This window comes from Erythrolamprus reginae, chromosome 5 (genome assembly GCF_031021105.1).
Source record: "Erythrolamprus reginae isolate rEryReg1 chromosome 5, rEryReg1.hap1, whole genome shotgun sequence".
In the NCBI taxonomy this organism is placed as follows: Eukaryota; Metazoa; Chordata; class Lepidosauria; order Squamata; family Dipsadidae; genus Erythrolamprus; species Erythrolamprus reginae.
Genome location: NC_091954.1, coordinates 87005125 through 87027696, shown reverse-complemented (window position 1 = coordinate 87027696; position 22572 = coordinate 87005125). Strand labels below are relative to the sequence as shown.

The 22572-nt window shown below is 42.4% G+C and overlaps 2 protein-coding genes across 9 annotated transcripts in view; both read left to right on the top strand.

Moving 5' to 3' along the window:
- LOC139168063 (phospholipid scramblase 1-like) overlaps positions 1 to 17883 on the top strand; it is a 52155-nt gene extending 34272 nt beyond the window's left edge. For all 8 annotated transcript variants that reach the window (XM_070753382.1, XM_070753383.1, XM_070753375.1 and 5 more), the window contains 5 exons: positions 376 to 418; positions 6814 to 7040; positions 11572 to 11733; positions 13108 to 13269; positions 17446 to 17883. In XM_070753382.1, the coding sequence (XP_070609483.1) occupies positions 376 to 418; positions 6814 to 7040; positions 11572 to 11733; positions 13108 to 13269; positions 17446 to 17502 (651 nt within the window). In that variant the 3' untranslated portion in view covers positions 17503 to 17883. The remainder of the gene's footprint in view (positions 1 to 375; positions 419 to 6813; positions 7041 to 11571; positions 11734 to 13107; positions 13270 to 17445) is intronic.
- LOC139168060 (tigger transposable element-derived protein 1-like) lies at positions 446 to 3090 on the top strand. The gene is made up of 2 exons (XM_070753371.1): positions 446 to 1403; positions 1673 to 3090. Exon 2 carries the CDS (start codon positions 1858 to 1860, stop codon positions 3022 to 3024), a length of 1167 nt encoding a protein of 388 aa, XP_070609472.1. The 5' UTR covers positions 446 to 1403; positions 1673 to 1857; the 3' UTR covers positions 3025 to 3090.
- Positions 17884 to 22572: the final 4689 nt, after the last annotated feature.

Below are 22572 nucleotides of genomic sequence, written 5' to 3'. Positions count from 1 at the left end.
TCTGACACCCAAGTTCTAACTTCTCTTCCCGGAATGTATGCAGTTTTGCGTATTTTTTATACACATGTTCAATAATTTATTTAAATATAACAAATATGGATCAGCAACTAGACACTGGATAAATAATCCAGAAATATGTTTCGACATGTACTGACATTTTATCCTTTGTTTCAGGGGAGAAAAGAACACCAAGAAAAATAGATAATATTTTTTCCTGGCTATAGCATGTATAATGTAATCTGAATAAATAATACCAGTAAAATGGCAGTGCTTTTGAAAATATTTATTGTCATAGGATAATCAGTCATTTAATGTTTGTAAATATTTCTTCAGTTTTAATTCCTGTCTCTAATTTATTTTTTATGATGACGACAGCTTGATCAGATAACAGTTTCACAGCAGATTGAGCTAATGGAAAGTATGTATGCTGCTTTATTATTTCCATAATTACTGGGAATTAGGAAAATACATAGTTTTGTAAATGTCAAATATTTATTTCTTGATATTATTTATTTACTGTACATTTATGTATGTATGTATGTATGTATGTATGTATGTACGTACGTATGTATGTATGTATGTATGTATGTATGTATGTATGTATGTATAGATTTATAGAGCCTTCTCTGTGGGGGGCCCGGCCTACTGGAATCAGCTCCTCTTAGAGATTCGCATTGCCCCCACCCTCCTTGCCTTCTGTAAAAGTTTAAAGATCTATCTGTGCCACCAGGCTTGGGACCATAAGATCCTAGCCTCCTGGCCAACGAGTGTACAGTGATCCCTCGATTTGCGCGTTCTCGATTAGTGCGAAACGCTGCAACGCGGTTTTTCAAAAAATATTAATTAAAAAATAAGTCCGCGTTTTTTTCCCTACACCACGGTTTTTCCCGCACGATGACGTCATACTGATTGCTGATTGGCCAAAATCTTGACCAATCGTTGCAAACGCAAAAAAAAGCTTTGCAACTGTTGGAACTTGTTCAGACTTGTTGGAAGATGCCTCCTAAACGTTGCGCACGGAGTGGGGGCGGCGACGCTAAAAAGACCAGGAGGATACTCACAATTAAAGAGAAAATTGACATTTTGGACATGTTGAAAGGGTGACGCTCTTATGCAGATGTTGGTCGGCAGTATGGGATCAACAAATCGAGTGTGCGAACCATTCGGGACGACGAGAAAAAGATAAGGCAAAGTTCTCTGATGGCATTCAACAAGGCTGCAAAAAGAATGGTGACGCCTAGAAACAAACGGCTTATGAAGATGGAAGCTGCTTTGTCCCTGTGGGTACAAGACTGCCGCAAAAAGAGCATTGCTTTGGATACCAACACTATGGACCAAGGCACAACAATTGTACAACCGTCTTGAAGACACAGAAGAAGGCGATGCAGATGAGGGAAACGCAGGTAAGGGCTGGGGTTTTTTATTCTGTCATTACATACTGTATTTAAGTGTTTTTTAAGGAAGGAGCAGGGAAGGAGGGAAGGAAGAAGGGAAGGAGGGAGGGAGGGAAGGAGGGAGGGAGGGAAGGAGGGAGGGAAGGAAGGAGGGAAGGAGGGAGGGAAGGAGGGAGGGAAGGAAGGAAGGAAGGAGGGAAGGAGGTGGGCATTTACTCTGTATGCTTTCATTCAAGTCACTTCTCTCTCCCTTTCCTGTCATTCTTCTGCTTCTTCAGCCCCAGCCACATTCACAGCAAGCAAAGGGTGGTTTGAGAAATTTCAACGGCGCTATGGCCTGAAGAGTGTGTCATTGCATGGAGAAGCTGCCTCAGCAGATACAGGTGCAGCAGAAAACTTTGTCCAGCGCACGTTTAAAGACCTAATTGCAGAAGGGGGCTACCTTCCAGAACAGGTGTTCAACATGGACGAAACAGGCCTGTTCTGGAAGAGGATGCCTTCAAGGACTTTCTTGATGCAAGATGAAGCCAAAGCCCCTGGCTTTAAGGCCATGAAAGATCGAGTGACTTTGATCATGTGTGGGAATGCAGCAGGCTTTTTGCTGAAGCCAGGGCTAATCTATAAGTCACGAAATCCAAGAGCCCTCAAGAACAGAAACAAGAATTCATTGCCAGTGTACTGGATGCATAATCCTAAAGCATGGATTACAAAACCCCTCACGCGGGACTGGTTTCATCAGTGCTTCATCCCACAGGTGGAGGTGTATTTGGCTCGCAAAGGACTCGATTTCAAAGTGCTTCTCCTAATGGACAATGCTGGCGGCCATGATCACCTGGACCATGAACATGATGGGGTGCAAGTTGAATTCTTGCCACCAAACACCACATCGCTTATCCAGCCGATGGATCAAGGTATTATCCGTGCATTTAAGGCACTGTACACGCGCAATTCTCTTGGAAGCATCGTGGAAGCAATGGATGCTGATGACAACTTCACATTGAAGGCCTACTGGCGTCAGTACACAATTGCATCTTGTCTGAAGAACATTCAGAATGCCTTGATGGATATGAAGACACAGACAATGAATGCCTGCTGGAGGAAATTGTGGCCAGAAGTGGTGCATGATTACAAGGGATTTGCTCCCGAAGAAATCCAAGATGCTGCAGTCCAGACCTCTGCGAAGCTGGCACAGGCACTGGGTGGAGAAGGCTTCGTTGACATGACACCAGAGGAAGTCAATGGTTTGCTTGATGAGCATGGCCTACCGCTGACAGACAAAGATCTGGAGGAGCTGACCAGGTCAGCGAGTGAAGAAGAGGAGGAAGCGGAAGCTGAAGAAGCTGAGGAAGAAGAAGATGTTGGCCTAACGCTTGAGCGGCTTGCAGAACTGAACAGAACTGCTGCACATCTGCAACACATGGTGGAACTTTGGGATCCCAACATGACTCGCTCTATACAGTTTAACGCCTCCCTTGACAACATCTTTGCACCATACAGATCCATGTTAGGCCAGAAAAAGAAACGGCGCCAACAACTGCCCATGACCATGTTTGTCACAAAAACCAAGAGGTCTGTCACACCATCACCTGCAGCGTCCATTGTAGAAATGGTGATAGAAGAAGATCCCTAGTTATCCCAGTTATGCTAACCCCCACCCCACCCCAAAAAATGTAAATAAATATGTTATTGTTCATAACTTAAGAGTCTTATTCAATGTGTACAGTAATGGTAATTAAGGGGATGGGAAATGGTAATTTATGGGTTAAAAGTGTTGGGACTGAGTGGCACACAGTACTGTACATACTGTACAGAAGAATGAATGAATGAATGAATGACTGAGTGAATGAATGAAATTCAAACACAGGTGAGGGCTGGGGGGTTTTATTCTGTCATTACACAGTACAGTACAGTTACAGTTTAAGTGCTTTTTGAGAAAGGAGGGAGAGAAGGGAGGGAGAGAAGGGAAGGAGGGAGGGAAGGAGGGAGGGAGAGAAGGGAAGGAGGGAAGGAAGGAGGGAGGGAGAGAAGGGAAGGAGGGAAGGAGGGAAGGAGGGAAGGAGGGAGAGAAGGGAAGGAGGGAAGGAAGGAGGGAGGGAGAGAAGGGAAGGAGGGAGGGAGGGAGAGAAGGGAAGGAGGGAAGGAAGGAGGGAGGGAGAGAAGGGAGGGAGGGAGAGAAGGGAAGGAGGGAAGGAAGGAGGGAGGGAGAGAAGGGAAGGAGGGAGGGAGAGAAGGGAAGGAGGGAAGGAGGGAGGGAGAGAAGGGAAGGAGGGAGGGAGAGAAGGGAAGGAGGGAGGGAGAGAAGGGAAGGAGGGAGGGTTGCCATTGCCGCCAGCGCTGCCCCAAGAAAGCCGGTGAGAGGAAGGAAGGAGGGAGGGAGAGAAGGGAAGGAGGGAAGGAGGGAGGGTTGCCATTGCCGCCAGCGCTGCCCTGTGGGTAGCGGCGAGGAGCCCGGAAAAATCACCATTGCATTGCCAGCCTCCGAACTTGCGTCGCTCCACCTTCTGCGCATGTGCGGCCATGGAACAAAGGGCGCGCATGCGCAGATGGTGTTTTTACTTCCGCATCCAGTATAACGCGGAAATCGGTTAGCGCAGGAGGTCTTGGAACGTAACCCCCGCGCTAACCGAGGGATCACTGTAGTATGTTTTGCTGTGTGAATGGAATGAATGATTTTAAATGTCATTAGAGTTTTTAAAGGGTTTTGGGTTTTTTGCTATATGAATTGGATTTTTTAGATATGTATATTGTTTATTGTTTTGATATGTTGTGAGCCACCCTGAGTCCTCGGAGAGGGGCGGCATACAAATCAACCAATCAATCAAACAAACAAACAAACAAACAGGCCGCCTTTCTCCTCACAGACTTAGAGTGGCTTATAAGGTTAAAAAATAGACATGGTAAAAATAGAATACAGTGAACCCTCGAGTTTCGCGTCCTCGAGCATTGCGAAAGGGCTATTTCGCGAGTTTTCAACCCGGAAGTAAACTCCACCATCTGCGCATGCGTGCCTTTTTTTCTATGGCCACGCATGCATAGATGGTGGAGTTCCCCAGCTGGGAAGCTGGGCGGCTTCCCTGGGTCTTCCCCCTCTTGCCCCGGTAAGACCCCAGCAGCAGCGCGAGCAACGGCGTGGGCGGGCGGGCGGCACGCGCGGGGACATCCCAGCTCCGCTCCCCAGCTGGGAAGCGGCCCCAGCAACAGCGTGGGCGGGCGGGCGGTGCGCGCGCGCTTGGGGAAACCCCAGCTCCGCTCCCCAGCTGGGAAGTGGCCCCAGCAACGTGCACGCGCTTGGGGAAACCCCAGCTCCGCTCCCCAGCTGGGAAGCGGCCCCAGCAACAGCGTGGGCGGGCGGGCGGTGCGCGCGCGCTTGGGGACACCCCAGCTCCGCTCCCCAGTTGGGAAGCGGCCCCAGCAACAGCGTGGGTGGGCGGGCGGTGCGTGCGCGCTTGGGGAAACCCCAGCTCCGCTCCCCAGCTGGGAAGCGGCCCCAGCAACGCACACGCACTTGGGGAAACCCCAGCTCCGCTCCCCAGCTGGGAAGCGGCCCCAGGAACAGCGTGGGCGGGCGGGCGGTGCGCGCGCGCTTGGGGAAACCCCAGCTCCGCTCCCCAGCTGGGAAGCGGCCCCAGCAACGCGCGCGCGCTTGGGGAAACCCCAGCTCCGCTCCCCAGCTGGGAAGCGGCCCCAGCAACAGCGTGGGCGGGCGGGCGGTGCGCGCGCGCTTGGGGAAACCCCAGCTCCGCTCCCCAGCTGGGAAGCGGCCCCAGCAACGCGCGCGCGCTTGGGGAAACCCCAGCTCCGCTCCCCAGCTGGGAAGCGGCCCCAGCAACAGCGTGGGCGGGCGGTGCGCGCGCGCGCGCGCTTGGGGACACCCCAGCTCCGCTCCCCAGCTGGGAAGCGGCCCCAGCAACAGCGTGGGCGGGCGGGCGGCACGCGCGCGGGGAAACCCCAGGTGCGAGCAACGGGGTGGGCGGGCGAAGGGCGGGCGGCGGTGGAAGTAAAAACACCATCTGCACATGCGCAGATGGTATTTTTACTTCCGCACCACTACTTCGCGAAAAATCGATCATCGCTTGGGGTCCTGGAACGGAACCCTCGCGATGATCGAGGGACCACTGTACAATTAAAACATTAAAAGAAATAGATAAAACCCAATATAAAAAACAGTCAATCATCCCTCATTCATACTAATGGCCAGAGTGGAGCTATTGCTCACGGTCCCTAGGCCTGCTGGCATAAATGTGTTTTTAACACTTTTCGAAAGGCGAGGAAACTGGGGGGACGGTATCTCCAAGGTAGTTGGTTCCAGAGGACTGGGGCCACAACAGAGAAGGCTTTCCCCCGCACCTCCGGCAATCGGCATTGTTTGGCTGACGGGACCTGGAGGAGACCCACTTTGTGTGACCTATCGGTTTGCTGGGACATGTGAGACAGAAAACAGTTCCATAAATAATCTGATCCAATACCATGTAGGGCTTTATAGGTAATAACCAACACCTTGAATTGCGTTCGGAGACCAATCGACAGTCAGTGCAGCTCACAGAGTGCTGAACTGATGTGGGAATACTTAGGTACGCCCAGGTACCCAAGTATCCACAATGATACTTAGACAATAAATTATTTGGGTCTTACAATTATTTGGGAATAAATTTGGGGAATAGTGTATCGAAAATTGTTCTTGTTTTATCATATTTGGCCTTGTTCTTTTAAAGGTTATATTAGAGATGGAGTTTATTTATAAATATCCCAGAGTCACGCAAATGACACCATTTATGGTGACTTTATAGACACCATAAAAATATGATAAATAAATAAAAATAAATGTGTGAATGAAAGCTCGTTAGTGTTGGAAGTGAGCAGTAAGGATGTGACAATCTACATGGCAATTTATTTTTATACATCAATTTTCAAAGCCATCTTATCTCCCTCCCCAAAAAATTCTGAGCAGTGTACAAATATAAACATTAAAACATAAAGATGGTATATAAAATTCAGAAAGAGGCAAGAATGATTAAAATTCAATATTTTAGGGCACCAACCAGTCCCAGGGCTGTATCTGCTCTTTATGTCCCAAGCAAGCCCACAGAATCATGTTTTCACAACTTTTCAAAAGGCCAAGAGAGTAGGATCCTGCCTCACACTTCAATGGGAGGAAATGTTCCAGTGGATGGGAAAATGGCAGATAAGGCTATCTTCCTGGACCCTGCCAGTCAGAATTTTTTGATTGATGGGATGCACAAAATACCTTTCCTGCCTGACCAGATAGAACCGGCTGATGAAATTGGATGTCACCGTACTGTATATTATATGTTATGGAATTGAACATTAGAGTCTGGAGCTGGTTTCTCTTTTTTCTCGGGTTTTATTAATGATAAGCATTTAGATTCACTTAATTGTAATGTTTTTGCTTCCCTTTCAGTGATAAGTGGCTTTGAAACTTGTAATAGGTATGAAGTAAAAAATGCCATGGGGCATTGGATATACTTTGCAGCTGAGGAAAATGATGACTACAACCTGAATTGTTACGGCCCTTTGAGATCGTTTACCATAAAACTCTTTGACAGTACAAACCAGCCAGTAATGCAGTTGTCAAGAGAGTTCCAGTGTTCCAGTTGCTGTTGTCCTTGTATCTGTTGCCTGCAAGAGGTAAACAGCTTTTTTTCCTTCTTGTGACCAACTTTTGAGTCTTTGCATAGGAGGCGGAATAACCACATAGACACCAGAGCTGGGTTATAATGGGTCACTTTTTATTGATTACGATAAAGACCTGCAGAGGTCGCTAAGTGGGCAGAATTCCCTGCCAAAATATACTTGCCCAACTATGGGCGAAGTTCATTCAATCTATCTATCTATCTATCTATCTATCTATCTATCTATCTATCTATCTATCTATCTATCTATCTATCTATCTATCTATCTATCTATCTATTAGATTTGTATGCCACCCTTTTCCGTAGACTTGGGGAGGCTCACAACACAATAAAAACAGTTCATGACAAATCTAATAATTTACAATTTTAAATATTTAAAAACCCCATTATTAAACAGACATACATACAAGCATACCATACATAAATTGTATAGGCCCGGGGGAGATATCTCAGTTCCCCCATGCCTGACGACAAAGGTGGGTTTTAAGGAGTTTACAAAAGGCAAGGAGGGTAGGGGCAGTTCTAATCTCTGGGGGGAGCTGGTTCCAGAGAGTGGGGGGCGCCACAGAGAAGGCTCTTCCCCTGGGGCCCGCCAACCGACATTGTTTAGTTGACGGGACCCAGAGAAGGCCCATTCTGTGGGACCTAATCGGTCGCCGGGATTCGTGCGGCAGAAGGCGGTCTCAGAGATATTCTGGTCCGATGCCATGAAGGTCCTTGCCAAGTAGTGTGAAGCTATTACTAGCCTTCACCCTACTTTCAGCCACACCTCAGGCGTGTGGGAGGGCTCACAAGCCAGGACCCGGAACCAGAAGTTACATATAACCATAGGCCATGATCCACTGACCTGGTACCAGAAATGACATGTATGAGCCCCAGGGGTAGCTCCCCCCAATCCCCTGATCGAGTCAAAATTTGGTTTTTTGGTGAGGGGCTGTCCATCATCTTCCCAAAAAGATGCCCAGAGGAGAACACGCAGTTGCATCTGGCATCCCCTTTTCCACAACCATAGGGAAAATTAAGAATTAATTGGCCTTTTACTATTTACACTGGTAACACCCCCTAACCGAATCCACTCCTGCCTTTTCAGTGTGGAGTAGGCGAAAAAACAGCCTTGACATAAGATGTCCAAGCTGCAAAAAATTCCTACTCCACTTCCAGGTGGATGACCCTTTCATAGCACACTGGACATAGCAGAGGGCGGGTAGGTGTCTGACTTGAGGGGCGATGCAAAGGGGAAAAGGACTGGCATGGTGGTGTGCTACCCCTATAATAATAATAATAATAATAATAATAATAATAATAATAATAATAATAACAACAACAACAACAACAACAACAACAACAACAACAACAAATTAGATTTCTATACCGCTCCTCTCCAAGGACTCAGAATGGCTCATAACAAAACAATACATAGTATATAAATCCAATGATTAAAAATCAGTTTAAAACCCTTATAAAAATAATCATACAGCCCAAACAAACCATACATAAATCACGATAGCTAAGGCTTTATTAATTTCCCCATACTTGGTGACATAACTGGGTTTTCAAAAGTTTACAAAAGCCAAGGAGGGTGGGGGCAGCCCTAATCTCCAGGGGGAGTTGAGTCCAGAGGGCCGGGGCTGCCACAGAGAAGGCTCTTCCCCTGGGTCCCGCCATACGGCATTGTTTGATCGACAGGACCCGGAGAAGGCTAACTCTGTGGGACCTAACCGGTCGCTGGGATTCATGCAGCAGAAGGCGGTCCCAGAGGTATTCTGGTCTGATGCCATGTAGGGCTCTTAGCTCTGCACCCCCTTGTTTACGAGGGAACCCGCAGAGGTAACTGGGAGGTGCCCAAACAGCTGTGAAAGATAACCTGAATAACTGGTGTCCTGTTTATCCAGGCCCTTCTGCAAATGTCGGCCAGCTGTTAAGGCATGCTGGCCTTTCAATTCCGTAAATCGGTTTCTTTGTCATCAAGAAAACAGCCGTTGTGAATTCTTTCTAGTGCAGCTTCCAATGATTTGGAAGTCAGTTGTGTCTTTCTCTACATGTTTTAGAGTATTACAAAGGATTAATTTTACAGCTTTGTTTCAATTGAGAAGCCTTTTAACAACTACATAGACCAAGTATTTACAAAAGCATTTTAAAGCTTTTGAATTTTAAGAAACTTATCATCACGGAAGATGATTAAATTTTCAGGAAGAAAAATATTACAGAAGAGGGGCTGTAGCTAATTTATTATTTATTTATTTATTTATTATTTGGATTTGTATGCCGCCCCTCTCCGAAGACTCGGGGCGGCTCACAACAAGTGAAAAACAATCCAATACAATCCAATTAATTAAAATATTACAAGTTTAAGAGAATCCCCAATACTAACATACACACATACAGGCATACCATATATAACTTCAACGTGCCCAGGGGGAGATATTTAGTTTCCCCATGCCTGATGGCAAAGGTGGGTTTTGAGGAGTTTACGGAAGGCAGGAAGAGTAGGGGTAGTTCTGATCTCCGGGGGGAGTTGGTTCCAGAGGGCCGGTGCCGCCACAGAGAAGGCTCTCCCCCTGGGGCCCGCCAACCGGCATTGTTTAGTTGACGGGACCCGGAGGAGGCCCACTCTGTGGGACCGAATCGGTCGCTGGGATTCGTGCGGCAGAAGGCGGTCTCGGAGATATTCTGGTCCAGTGCCATGAAGGGCTTTAAAGGTCATAACCAACACTTTGAATTGTGACCGGAAACTGATCGGCAGCCAATGCAGACTGCGGAGTGATGGTGAAACATGGGCATACCTGGGTAAGCCCATGACTGCTCTCGCAGCTGCATTCTGCACGATCTGAAGTTTCCGAACACTTTTCAAAGGTAGCCCCATGTAGAGAGCATTACAGTAGTCGAACCTCGAGGTGATGAGGGCATGAGTGACTGTGAGTAATGAGTCCCGGTCCAGATATGGCCGCAACTGGTGCACCAGGCGAACCTGGGCAAACGCCCCCCTCGCCACAGCCGAAAGGTGGTTCTCTAATGTCAGCTGTGGATCGAGGAGGATGCCCAAGTTGCGGACCCTCTCTGAGGGGGTCAATGATTCCCCCCCCAGGGTAATGGACGGACAGATGGGATTGTCCTTGGGAGGCAAAACCCACAGCCACTCCGTCTTATCCGGGTTGAGCTTGAGTCTGTTGACACCCATCCAGGCCCCAACAGCCTCCAGGCACCGGCACATCACTTCCACCGCTTGTACTCTTTCATCAAATGTTGTACTCTTTCATCAAATGTGACATTAATTGTGAGGCATGGACATTGCAGAATATCAGGAAAACAAATAATATGCCCTTAATGAACTCAATCTGTATAGTCTGGAGGACAGAAGGAAAAGGGGGGACATGATCGAAACATTTAAATATGTTAAAGGGTTAAATAAGGTTCAGGAGGGAAGTGTTTTTAATAGGAAAGTGAACACAAGAACAAGGGGACACAATCTGAAGTTAGTTGGGGGAAAGATCAAAAGCAATGTGAGAAAATATTATTTCACTGAAAGAGTAGTAGATCCTTGGGACAAACTCCCAGCAGACGTGGTTGGTAAATCCACAGTAACTGAATTTAAACATGCCTGGGATAAACATATATCCATTGTAAGATAAAATACATGAAATAGTAGAAGGGCAGACTAGATGTACCATGAGGTCTTTTTCTGCCGTCAGTCTTCTATGTTTCTATGTTTCTATTACCAGGCAATAATTAGTGCCATTACCAGGCAATAATTAATTCATTTGTGGAAAAATTAAATTCAGCTACTAATGATTGCGTTTGTAATAAACAGATCCTTTTATTGTATAGGGCAGGACCGTTCTTTGTTCTGAAGCTACATCATGATTTTCGAGTGATAGTTACAACTCTCTTAAATTTATTTCCACCTGAATACAAAGTTATCATGTTCCAAGCAACCATTTTGCCTTAAAGCATGACTCTCTTATCAATTGATAGGCAAAAGAGTACCTGTTATACCCAGTGGTGGGATTCAAATTTTTTTTACTACTGGTTCTGTGGGTGTGGCATGAGACTGAGGAGTGAGAGAATAGATGGGGGTGAGACCAGTCAGAGGTGGTATTTACTAGTTCATTGAACTACTTAAAATTTCCGCTACCAGTTCTACAGAACCTGCTGAATACCACCTCTAGTTATACCAGACTATATATGACATAAATATTGACATAATACAGAAAGAATAAAATTATTTATGACCTCATGAAGCTTTTTGGTAGTTAGAAATATAGTATACCTGAGAAGGTAAATCATTTTCTTAGTCTTAAGAAAGTCTAAGAAAGTGATTTACCTTCTCAGGTATATTTTTTTTGTTCCCACTATATTATCTTCTAATTTTGTTAAATAAGATCCCCCAGTCTTCTTATTTTAATGTTTAGCATTAATGTTTGAGTTTGACTATGAATAAATGGAATCATGTTTCTGTACTTGGTGCTTGATAAAGTTATAAATCTACCTTTTTTATTAACTTTTCTCCCTCTTTCTTTATCATTTAGCTTGAAGTTCAGGCACCTCTAGGCAACGTCATTGGATATGTGAAACAAAACTGGCATCCGTGTCTACCAAAATTTACTATCCAAAATGAGGCCAGAGAAAATGTTCTTAAGATTACTGCACCTTGTGTGCCTTGCCAATGCTATAAGGATGTTGATTTTGAGGTAAACACAGCCTCCATTTACTATTTTTTTTTTAGTAAGGCCTTAGACCTGGATTGTATACCCCAATTTATTAATTTTATATGACATTTTACTCTACAAAGCAGTTCTGGGTGACTGTATAATTTTTTATTTTTTTTTACCATTACTAGATAGTTCATTTAAATTGTAATTGTGGCTGTTTCCAATAAAATCATTCCAGAATATTTTTATTGTGGAGAGAATTAACAATTCTGAAGGCGAAAGGGATAACTGAGTTTTGTTTTTAATGGAATTCCATGTTCTTATCAAGCTCTGTCTTACAACCTAAGTTTTTATCTTCTCATATTCTTTTATGTCATAAATATCTATGAAATATGTTGGCTAAACCAGCATTTAACTAATATTAACTTTCTCCTCTTAGAGCTCATTTGTAAGTTATTCTTTGTCAGTTGTGCAACTATGATTCTGGAAGCATTTGACACAAAGAAACAAATAATATTTTAAGTAATATATCCATGTTAATAGTCACAGTTCATGTGATGAGAGGAATTTTAAATTTCTCCAGCTTTCTCAGTCTTTTATCATTTCTTTCCTTAATTTGTTGAGTTCTTTTGAAAGATAACTTTGTCATCACTTGTCAATTGTTGTTCCAAATAGAAAGGAAGGAAGGAATATATTTCTGTTAAAATATATTACAACGAAAAGGAAAAAAAAATCTGATTATTATTATTAGTGTATTTCTTTTCTGTTCCTTTAGTTCAGTATTTCCTTTTTATTTCTTTTATTTCTTTCTTTATTCTTTATATTTTTACTGTCCTTTCTCTCTCTGAATTTAGTTTGCATTTGTTTTTATTAGTGTATTAAAATACTTTGTAAAACTTTATAAGTATGGTATACTTATAAATATAAAGCTGCTGTGCTGATCACCTTAAAGTAATATGATACTTTTCAGTGAACATATTTATTTATATTAAAATTTCTTATTTAATTGGTAATGATATATAAAAATGAATTCAGCTCCTTTGAGATATTGCCATGCTGTCTGGAATATCAGTGTGGGGAATTTAAACACTGGGAAGAAAGATGTGATAATTTCTTAAATACCTTGCTCAAAACATAAAGGGAACACTTAAACAACACAATATAATTCCAAGTAAATCAAACTTCTGCAAAATTAAACTGTCCACTTAGGAGGTAAAATTGATTGACAATCAGTTTCACATGCTGTTGTGCACATTCAACTTTGTACAGAACAAAGTACAGTATTCAATGTGAATATTGCATTCATTCAGATCTAGGATGTGTTATTTGAGTGTCCTTTATTTTTTTGAGCAGTATATAATGTTTAAAGGGGGGAAAAAATCTGTTCTTTTTTCTTGTTCTTTTTAAAATAAGGTGAAAACTGTAGATGGGAGATCTACAATTGGAAACATAGTAAAACTGTGGACTGGTTTAGCAAGAGAGATGGCCACAGATGCAAGTATTTTTCAAATCCGCTTTCCAATGGATCTTGATATTAATATGAAAGCAATCATAACAGGGGCTTGTTTTCTTTTGGTAAGTCCTAGGCCTAAAACATTACAATTCACTGAATTATGGAAATAATGGCTTCATGAATCTGGGAAAAGGAATTTAAGACAAATCAACTCTTAGCAGCCCATAAACATTTATTTATTTATTTATTTATTTATTTATTTATTTATTATTTAGATTTGTATGCCGCCCCTCTCCACAGACTCGGGGCGGCTCACAACAAGACACAACAATTCATAACAAATCCAAATAACTTTAAAATATATTTTAAAAGAACCCCATTTTTCTAACAAACACACACACAAACATACCATGCATAAATTGAACATGCCCGGGGGAGGTGTTTCAGTTCCCCCATGCCTGACGACAAAGGTGGGTTTTAAGGAGTTTACGGAAGGCAGGGAGAGTAGGGGCAGTTCTAATCTCTGGGGGGAGTTGGTTCCAGAGAGTCGGGGCTGCCACAGAGAAGGCTCTTTCCCTGGGGCCCGCCAACCGACATTGTTTAGTTGACGGGACTCGGAGAAGGCCCACTCTGTGGGACCATGTCCACTTTCTTTAGTGGTAGTAACCTACACTAACAACAGGAGGTTTAGGACATGAGATTGAAACTTGGTATGTGTAGGGTTATAATTTAGACAGAAATCTTGCCTCTGCAAATTTAGCTCTAGCAGTTCATCATCCACTTAACTTGAAATTTAGCTGTTCATTTATTATAGCTAGTAGGTAATACAGTATGTATTGAGTGCAGAGGTATGGGACAGTATGATTTAACCTCTTGTGAGACAATATTATCCTGGTTGTCTTAAAAAAACCTGGACAATTATCTTTATTACATCAGCTCCATCACTTATTCGGTGGACATATAGTATGTAGGTTAGATCTATAGATTGATTACAGTTTCTATGAATGTAACAAGAAGCCGGATAAAAATGGGATGAAGATGGTGACTGAAGGGGTAGCAATTCAGCTATCCTCAAGAAAATATCATTTGATTCAACTCTTTTAGAGAATTATCAACTAATCTCCAATTCCCCCTTTTGGGGGGAGAATGTAGAGAAGGTGATGGCTTTATCTATATGGATAATTTGGACTCTTTTCAGTCCAGCTACAAGCTGAACTGTGCTACTAAGACTTCACTTTTTCTTCTTGGGAATAACCTGTGGTGAGATTGTGATAAGGAGTGAGACATTTGGTCTGTCAGTAACCTTTTACACTATCAAACATGGCATCCTTCTTGACCACCCTCAGAGTGGAATGGGATTGTTCACTTCCTCCACTTGGCTATGCCTGTTTCGCCCCCAGGTTTCCATCCCCAAACATTCGGGTGCTGCCTTTTCTCCTTGGCCCATTCGCTGAATGGGCTCAAAATCCCATTCACCCTGGCCTTTTGGATGCACAGGACACTTTGCCGCCAGCCAATCAGAGGAGGAAGAATCACACATCCTTCTTCATTTCTTCCTTTTCATCCCCACCTCCTTTTTAGGAGAAGGAACGGGAGAGGTTAGCCTCCCCGCCCCCATCTCTCTTCCTGTGTGCAGTGTGTGTCTGCATGGGATGGGAAGAGGAGGGAGGAATCTCTTCCCCTGTGTGTGGTATGTGGAGTGGCGGCGGGGTGTGTGTGTACGTGTAGGGTGATGGGATGGAGTTTTTTCCCAATTCAGCCACTCAATGGCACAACAGCTACCCCAGATCCCAGTGCCTCTGCTTCTTCTCGGCGCACGATCAAGTTGTTCATAGTCTTTCCGGGATGTGGAGGGTGACAAGGGGCTTGTCTTTTTTCTTTCCCCACCCCACCCTCCTCTCTTTTTCTTTCTTACAACCCAAATGGCCCTGGGGGAGCTGAAAGGGACCTGCCTTTTTTGTCCCTCTTGTTTTGTTCGAACTGCTGCGAGGCTTCCTTTGATGCACACATTTTTTATTTATTTATTTATTTGATTTATTTGATTTATTTGATTGATTTGATTGATTTGATTGATTTGATTGATTTGATTGATTTGATTGATTTGATTGATTTGATTGATTTGATTGATTTGATTGATTTGATTGATTTGATTGATTTGATTGATTTGATTGATTTGATTTGATTTGATTTGATTTGATTTGATTTGATTTGATTTGATTTGATTTGTATGCCGCCCCTCTCCGCAGACTTGGGGCGGCTTACAACAATGATAAAAACAGCATGTAGAAATCCAACTAAAAACCCTTATAATAAAACCAAACATACACACAAACATACCATGCATAACTTGTAATGGCCTAGGGGGAAGGAATATCTTAACTCCCCCATGCCTGGCGGCATAAATGAGTCTTGAGTAGTTTACGAAAGACAGGGAGGGTGGGGGCAGTTCTAATCTCTGGGGGGAGTTGGTTCCAGAGGGCCGGGGCCGCCACAGAGAAGGCTCTTCCCCTGGAGCCCGCCAAACGACATTGTTTAGTCGACGGGACCCGGAGAAGGCCAACTCTGTGGGACCTTATCGGTCACTGGGATTCGTGCGATAGCAGGCGGTTCCGGAGGTAATCTGGTCCCGTGCCATGTAGGGCTTTAAAGGTTAAAGCCCATCCAGGCACATCCAAAGAAAAGGGGGGGTACTGTGGTTGGGCTCCGGACAATTTTGGGTTTTTTTCCTTTTGAAAGTGGATCAAAAAATAACAAAATCGCGATGCATAAATAGTTCCCTTTGCTCGGCTGATGAAGAGGGTGGGTTGCTATTTCCTCATCTTTGCCCCTGGCTTTTCCCAGCTGCATGTAGGGGGAGGGAAGGATCCCCATGGAGATTGCCACCCATGAGAGAAAGCCTTTCTCATAACCCTCCCCCTATCCTTTCTTTTCCTTTGATCAAAGATCAGACTTATACTGTTCAGCTGCAGGATATACTTTTCAGTTGCAATCTTCACAAGTCTTGGGAAGAGCCCCAGCGAGCCAGCTCTGCCAGTGGGAGAGTGCACTATCCCACCACCCCACATCTCACATACACACACTCTGCAAACGGGGTGAGAGAGATGGAGAAAGGAAGGCTACCCTCGCCCATTCCTTCTGCTAAAGAGGAGAGTGGAGGGGAATGAAAAGGAAGCAATAAAGAAGGGGGTGGGATTCTTTCTCCTCTGATTAGCAGCAAGGTGTCCCGCGCATCCAAATGGCCTGAGTGAATGGGGCTTTGAGTATTGCATTGGCAGTTCTGTGTTAGCAAATACTTCAAAAGAGAAGGATTTAAGGGTAGTGATTTCTGACAGTCTCAAAATGGGTGAACAGTGCAGTCAGGCGGTAGGGAAAGCAAGTAGGATGCTTGGCTGCATAGATAGAGGTATAACAAGCAGGAAGAGGGAGATTATGATCCCGCTATATAGACCACATTTGGAATACTGTGTTCAGTTCTGGAGACCTCACCTACAAAAAGATATTGACAAAATTGAACGGGTCCAAAGACGGGCTACAAGAATGGTGGAAGGTCTTAAGCATAAAACGTATCAGGAAAGACTTAATGAACTCAATCTGTATAGTCTGGAGGACAGAAGGAAAAGGGGGGACATGATCGAAACATTTAAATATATTAAAAGGTTAAATAAGGTCCAGGAGGGAAGTGTTTTTAATAGGAAAGTGAACACAAGAACAAGGGGACACAATCTGAAGTTAGTTGGGGGAAAGATCAACATGAGAAAATATTATTTTACTGAAAGAGTAGTAGATCCTTGGAACAAACTTCCAGCAGACGTGGTAGATAAATCCACAGTAACTGAATTTAAACATGCCTGGGATATAAACATATATCCATCCTAAGATAAAATACAGAAAATAGTATAAGAGCATACTAGATGGACCATGAGGTCTTTTTCTGCCGTCAGACTTCTATGTTTCTATGTTTCTATGCTTTGAGACCATTCAGCGAATGGCCTAGAGAGAAAAGGCAGTGTCCGAATGGTTGGGCGTGGAAGCCTCGAGACCAAACAGGCATGGCCAAGTGAAGGAGGCAAACAGTCATAGACCCTTCTCAGAGGTTGGTAGTGGGAGAAGGAGGCTCTGTTTGTACCCCTACTTGGGAGATGTTATTAGATATTCCAACAGTCTTCTCATATTGAGGAGTTTGTAGATTAATTCAGGTGCTGGGGTTTTTTGGAATAGCAGGTGTGAAATATGAATAAACAGGGATTTTAGCCTGAAGTTTCTTTCACTAATATTTTTCCTATTCTTTTACATTTTAGGATTTCATGTTTTTTGAACAACCTGCAAACAGGAATCGTAATAGAAATAGACGTTAATTTGACATAAAGAGTCACTGAATTAATCCTGCAGGAAGAATTTCATTCATTTCTAAAGTTGCTTATTTCAATATTTGCAATCATAACTTTAACTATTATACTGTATGTCATAATATTCCATGTAATTCAAAATATTTGTCAAATATTTATATACGGTATATTGATATCCCTATATAATAACAAAAATATATAGTATATAAATTGAGCTAATTTTCACTCAGCAAACAGATATACTCCATTCGCCACTTTTTCCTGCTTATATTAAAAATGGCCTTATTATCTTTTCCTTTTTTATTTTTTGTAATTACTGTTCATGTTGCACTGATAAAATGAACCAAAGTGGGTATCTCAATATTCAGACAATTAAAGGTTATATTTCTATTTTTGAGTCGTTTTTTTAAGGAATCATCAAAACATTTGCTTCCCAACCTAAAGCTCTAACTTCAGTTTGTCCTACAACTACCACTCCTATCCAGTGTCATAGAATAATCTTATTTATGGCAAAGAATATTAAGTGTGCAAGTTCTTTTGACAGCAAAAATAATTAAATTATGGTACATTAATTGGGTGAGATCATCCGATGACATAGGGTGAGTTACCATCAGTACGGTGATGATACTCAGCTGTACATCTCCACTCTGTCTCAACTCAATGAAACAGTGGAAGTAATATGCCGGTGTCTGGAGGCTGTTAGGGTTTGGATGAGTGTTAACAAACTCAACCTCAACCCCAACAAGATGGAGTGGCTGTGGGTTTTGCCTCCTAAGGACAACGCTATATGTCCATCCATTACCCTGGGGGGGAGCTTTTGACCCCTTCAGAGAGGGCCCGCAACTTGGGTGTCCTCAATCCACAGCTGAGCTTAGAACGCTATCTCGGCTGTAGCGAGGGGGATATTTACACAGATTCGCTTCGTGCACCAGTTGCAGCCCTGTTTGGACAAAGAGTCTCTCCTTACAATTGCTCATGTCCTCATCACCTTGAGGATCGATTACTGCAATTCTCTCTACATTGGACTACCTTTAAAAAACGTTCAAAGACTAGTCCAAAATGCAGCTGCGAGAGCTGTCATGGGCTTACCAAGGTTTGTCCATCTATCTACAAGACTCCGTTTTGCATTGGCTGCCAATTGGTCTCCAAATACAATTCAAAGTTTTGGTTGTTACCTATAAAGCCATGCTGTCTGGGGAAGGGCCTTCTCTGTGGCCGTTCCAACTCTGGACCAACTCCCCCCAGGGATTCGCACTTCCCCCCTTTCCAGGCCATCCAGAAGGCTTTAAAAACTCACCTTTGCTGGCAGGCTTGGGGCCGTTGAGCTGCAACATCCTGCTCCGACTGTGGTGTGACTCTGTGATTATGGTTTTATTACTGGGTTTTTAGATCAGTTTATAATGGGCTTTGGAATTATTTTTGTATTTTTTTATATGTTCTGAGCCGCCCTGAGTCTTTGGAGAAGGGCAGCATATAAGTCAGATAGATAGATAGATAGATAGATAGATAGATAGATAGATAGATAGATAGATAGATAGATAGATAGATAGATAGATAGATAGATAGATAGACTAAGAGGTATGTCCAATAAAAGTTTTAAAACATCTTAAGAAAACCAAAAGACCTAGTAGCCCAAGAAGAAAAAACTAGGAGTCATTTTCAACATACGGAGTAACCACTGTAACAGCTACTAACTAGCAATCGGAAGAAATGAATGAGAACTCCTTAATTTCAGAGCAGACTTGCTAGCACTGATAATGCTACCTAGTTGGATAATGGGGGTATGTTCAGGGAGCACCAAGAACTCCATAAATGTTTAAAACAGTTTTTTTTTTAAAAAAACCCTGAAAATCTATTGAGGATGTAACTTTCCTAGATCTTAATCTCTTGGCATATTTTATCCATTGATCATAGTGTGTGTGTTTTATATATATGTATATTATAATATATGTAATTGTATAGAACCGGGGTGGCGCATCAGATAGAGTGCTGTACTGCAGGCCACTGAAGCTGACTGTAGATCTGTAGGTCAGTGATTCCAGTCTCATCACCGGCTCAAGGTTGACTCAGCCTTCCATCCTTCCAAGGTGGGTAAAATGAGGACCCAGATTGTGGGGGCAATATGCTGGCTGTGTTAAAAGTGCTATTGCTAACATGTTGTAAGCCGGCCTGAATCTAAGGAGAAGGGCGGCATAAAAATAGAATGAATGAATGAATAAATAAATAAATAAATAAATAAAATATTCTATTCTAATTAGATTCCTCTGAACCTATTTAAGAGTGTGGAAGTATGACTTTCATAGTTTGGCAGATGCTGTCCAATCTGCTGGAGTCAGAACGATTATTATGCATTTTTGTATTGGCTTTTAAGGATACAGTGGTACCTCTACCTAAGAACTCCTCTACTTATGGACTTTTCTAGATAAGAACCGGGTGTTCAAGATTTTTTTTTTGCCTCTTCTTAAGAAGAACCATTTTCTACTTAAGAACCCGGAAAAATTTCCCAAGAAATTTGAGAGCGGCACGAAGGCCTGGCCACTTTCCTGCCATTCCCCCTGGGTTTCTCTCTCTGGAGCAGTGTACGGGAGGAAGCCTCACACCAATTTTATGGGAAGTGCGTGCTCCTCGCCGCCTCAGAGTCCTTTTTTTTTTTAAGCATTAAAGTTTTGATTTTTTTTTATTCACCTCACCTTCCTTCAGCAGCGACTGTCCTCCTCTTCTTCCTCCTTGTCCTCCCACCCAAATTCCGAACTTTTATTTCTTTCCTAATGGGTTTGCACACATTATTTGCTTTTACATTGATTCCTATGGGAAAAATTGCTTCTTCTTAAGAATGTTTCTACTTAATAACCTGGTCACAGAACAAATTAAGTTCTTAAGTAGAGGTACCACTCTATTTTTAAATGTTACTGTTTGTCTTGTTGAGTCATTGCTGATTACAACTTGAATAACTAAAGTTAATCATACAAAATAAACATGATTTAGAAGTCTGTCCAGCTGCCTGTAAAAAGAAAAAGAAAAGACAAACAGAAAAAGTAGTGCTTCAAGTAGAAAGTTAGGAGTTCAGAGAAATGTCACCAGGTTACTTCTTAGAAACATAGAAACCTAGAAGACTGACGGCAGAAAAAGACTTCATGATGCATCTAGTCTGCCCTTATACTATTTTCTGTATTTTATCTTAGGATGGATATATGTTTATCCCAGGCATGTTTAAATTCAGTTACTGTGGATTTATCAACCATGTCTGCTGGAAGTTTGTTCCAAGCATCTACTACTCTTTCAGTAAAATAATATTTTCTCATGTTGCTTTTGATCTTTCCCCCAACTAATAAACATGTCTTGATAAACATGTCGCTGATAACACATCTGTGGTATGTGACTGCCCATATCTTTTTTGTTGCAAACATTCATATGAATTAGAATTTTATTCTAAACCAGAATAATCCAATTTCTTTTGGATTTCAATTAACATCCAACGTGAACTCACTCTGATTTGTAACTGAGTTTATTCTTAATGTATTCTGATACAAGCTGCCACCCAATTTTACCATTCAACTAGGTATGATTTTGAACTTAACGTTTAAAGGAATAGATGATCTCAGTCCTATATTTATTTTACCAGACCTTTCAAAGAATGGAGCAGCCATGTTTTCAACAATGGGACAGTACAATTCATCCAACGAAGTTTATGTAACAATAATACTTAAATGTGTCTGGAATTCTGTATTTATTTTTTTCAGATCTCTCTAAAAGAACCTCCATAGGGAGTTATACAAATTGGATTCTTGTAAACTCCTGTGTTTTACAAAAGATGCATAGAGGAAACTTTACATACCTTAACTACTACTATTAAGATACATTGAAATATTGCTTTAATGTTCTATTCACCACATGGTCCACAGAGGGCACTGCTGCTATAGTTTTATGAATAATTTTTTTCTTGCAGTTCCATTTCCTCACTCCCAGAAATACACTATTTAATCTTTTAATTATATTTCTCTATACATACAATAAAAAATATTCTACAGTCTCTTAGAAGGGTATGCCTATACAAATAAAATGCCGGATAACTTTGCCAAAATCTGTTTCCAATTTCTCATTTCCCCCCACTTTTCAAAAAAGCCTCATTTTCAGATTATTTTTGAATTTCCTATTTTTAAATTAATTATTTTTACATGCTGAATAGTGTTAATCATTTTTCTGTGACTTTTATCACTGGACAGCTTTTTCATGGCTAACAGAATAAGAGTCTTAATCAGAAGCAGCAATTTATGTCCTTGAATTGAAATTCCTGCTCCTGAGAGGATCTTTAAGCATCCAATATAAATGGCTGTTTAATCCTGGCTTTCTATAGGAAGAGATTCCTGGGAGTTCCTTGAAATAACTTCTTTGGGGATTTAATTGAAACTAATAGGTTTGGTCTATTAGAGACCAAAGTCTTCATCTGTCATTAAATATTATAATGTATGAGTTATATCAAACTGCAGGTCCATACAAACTATTCTTGAAGACATCCCATAATAAGTTAAAGAAATTTAATTTTACATTAAGAGTATGGGTATTCTTTTTCCCCTTAGGTTTTAATTTGTTCACTATAATGTTTCATTTATTAAGAATAATTGTTGTGTCAGTTTTCGTTTTGTGGATTTCTCCAATGAAAATTTTTTTAAAAAAATTAGAAAGAAGGAAGCCTTTGCAACTCCTGACTGATCATCAATATAATAAAGAGAGAAAGGCCGTCATTCCCCAGGAGGATTGGAGGATTGTTCTGGCAGAAAGGGCAATTTGTGGACCCCATCAGCCAAGGAATTTCAGATGGTGGGTTCTAGAAGAAAAGCCTTTTTTGCCATGGTTCCTACCCTTTGGAACATCTTGCCACAGGAGATAAAATCCTGAAATGCCTTAAATCTTGACTCTGCAAGTTGATCTGGAGCCCCAATAGAAGCTGGGGAAGTGCAGGGGTGAAATTCAAAAGGTCTGAACAGATTCCGAAGAACCGGTACCAGAAATTTTGAGTAGTTAAGGGAACCAAAAAATACCACCTCTGTCTGGCCCCAGACTGGGTTGAGACTTGAGATT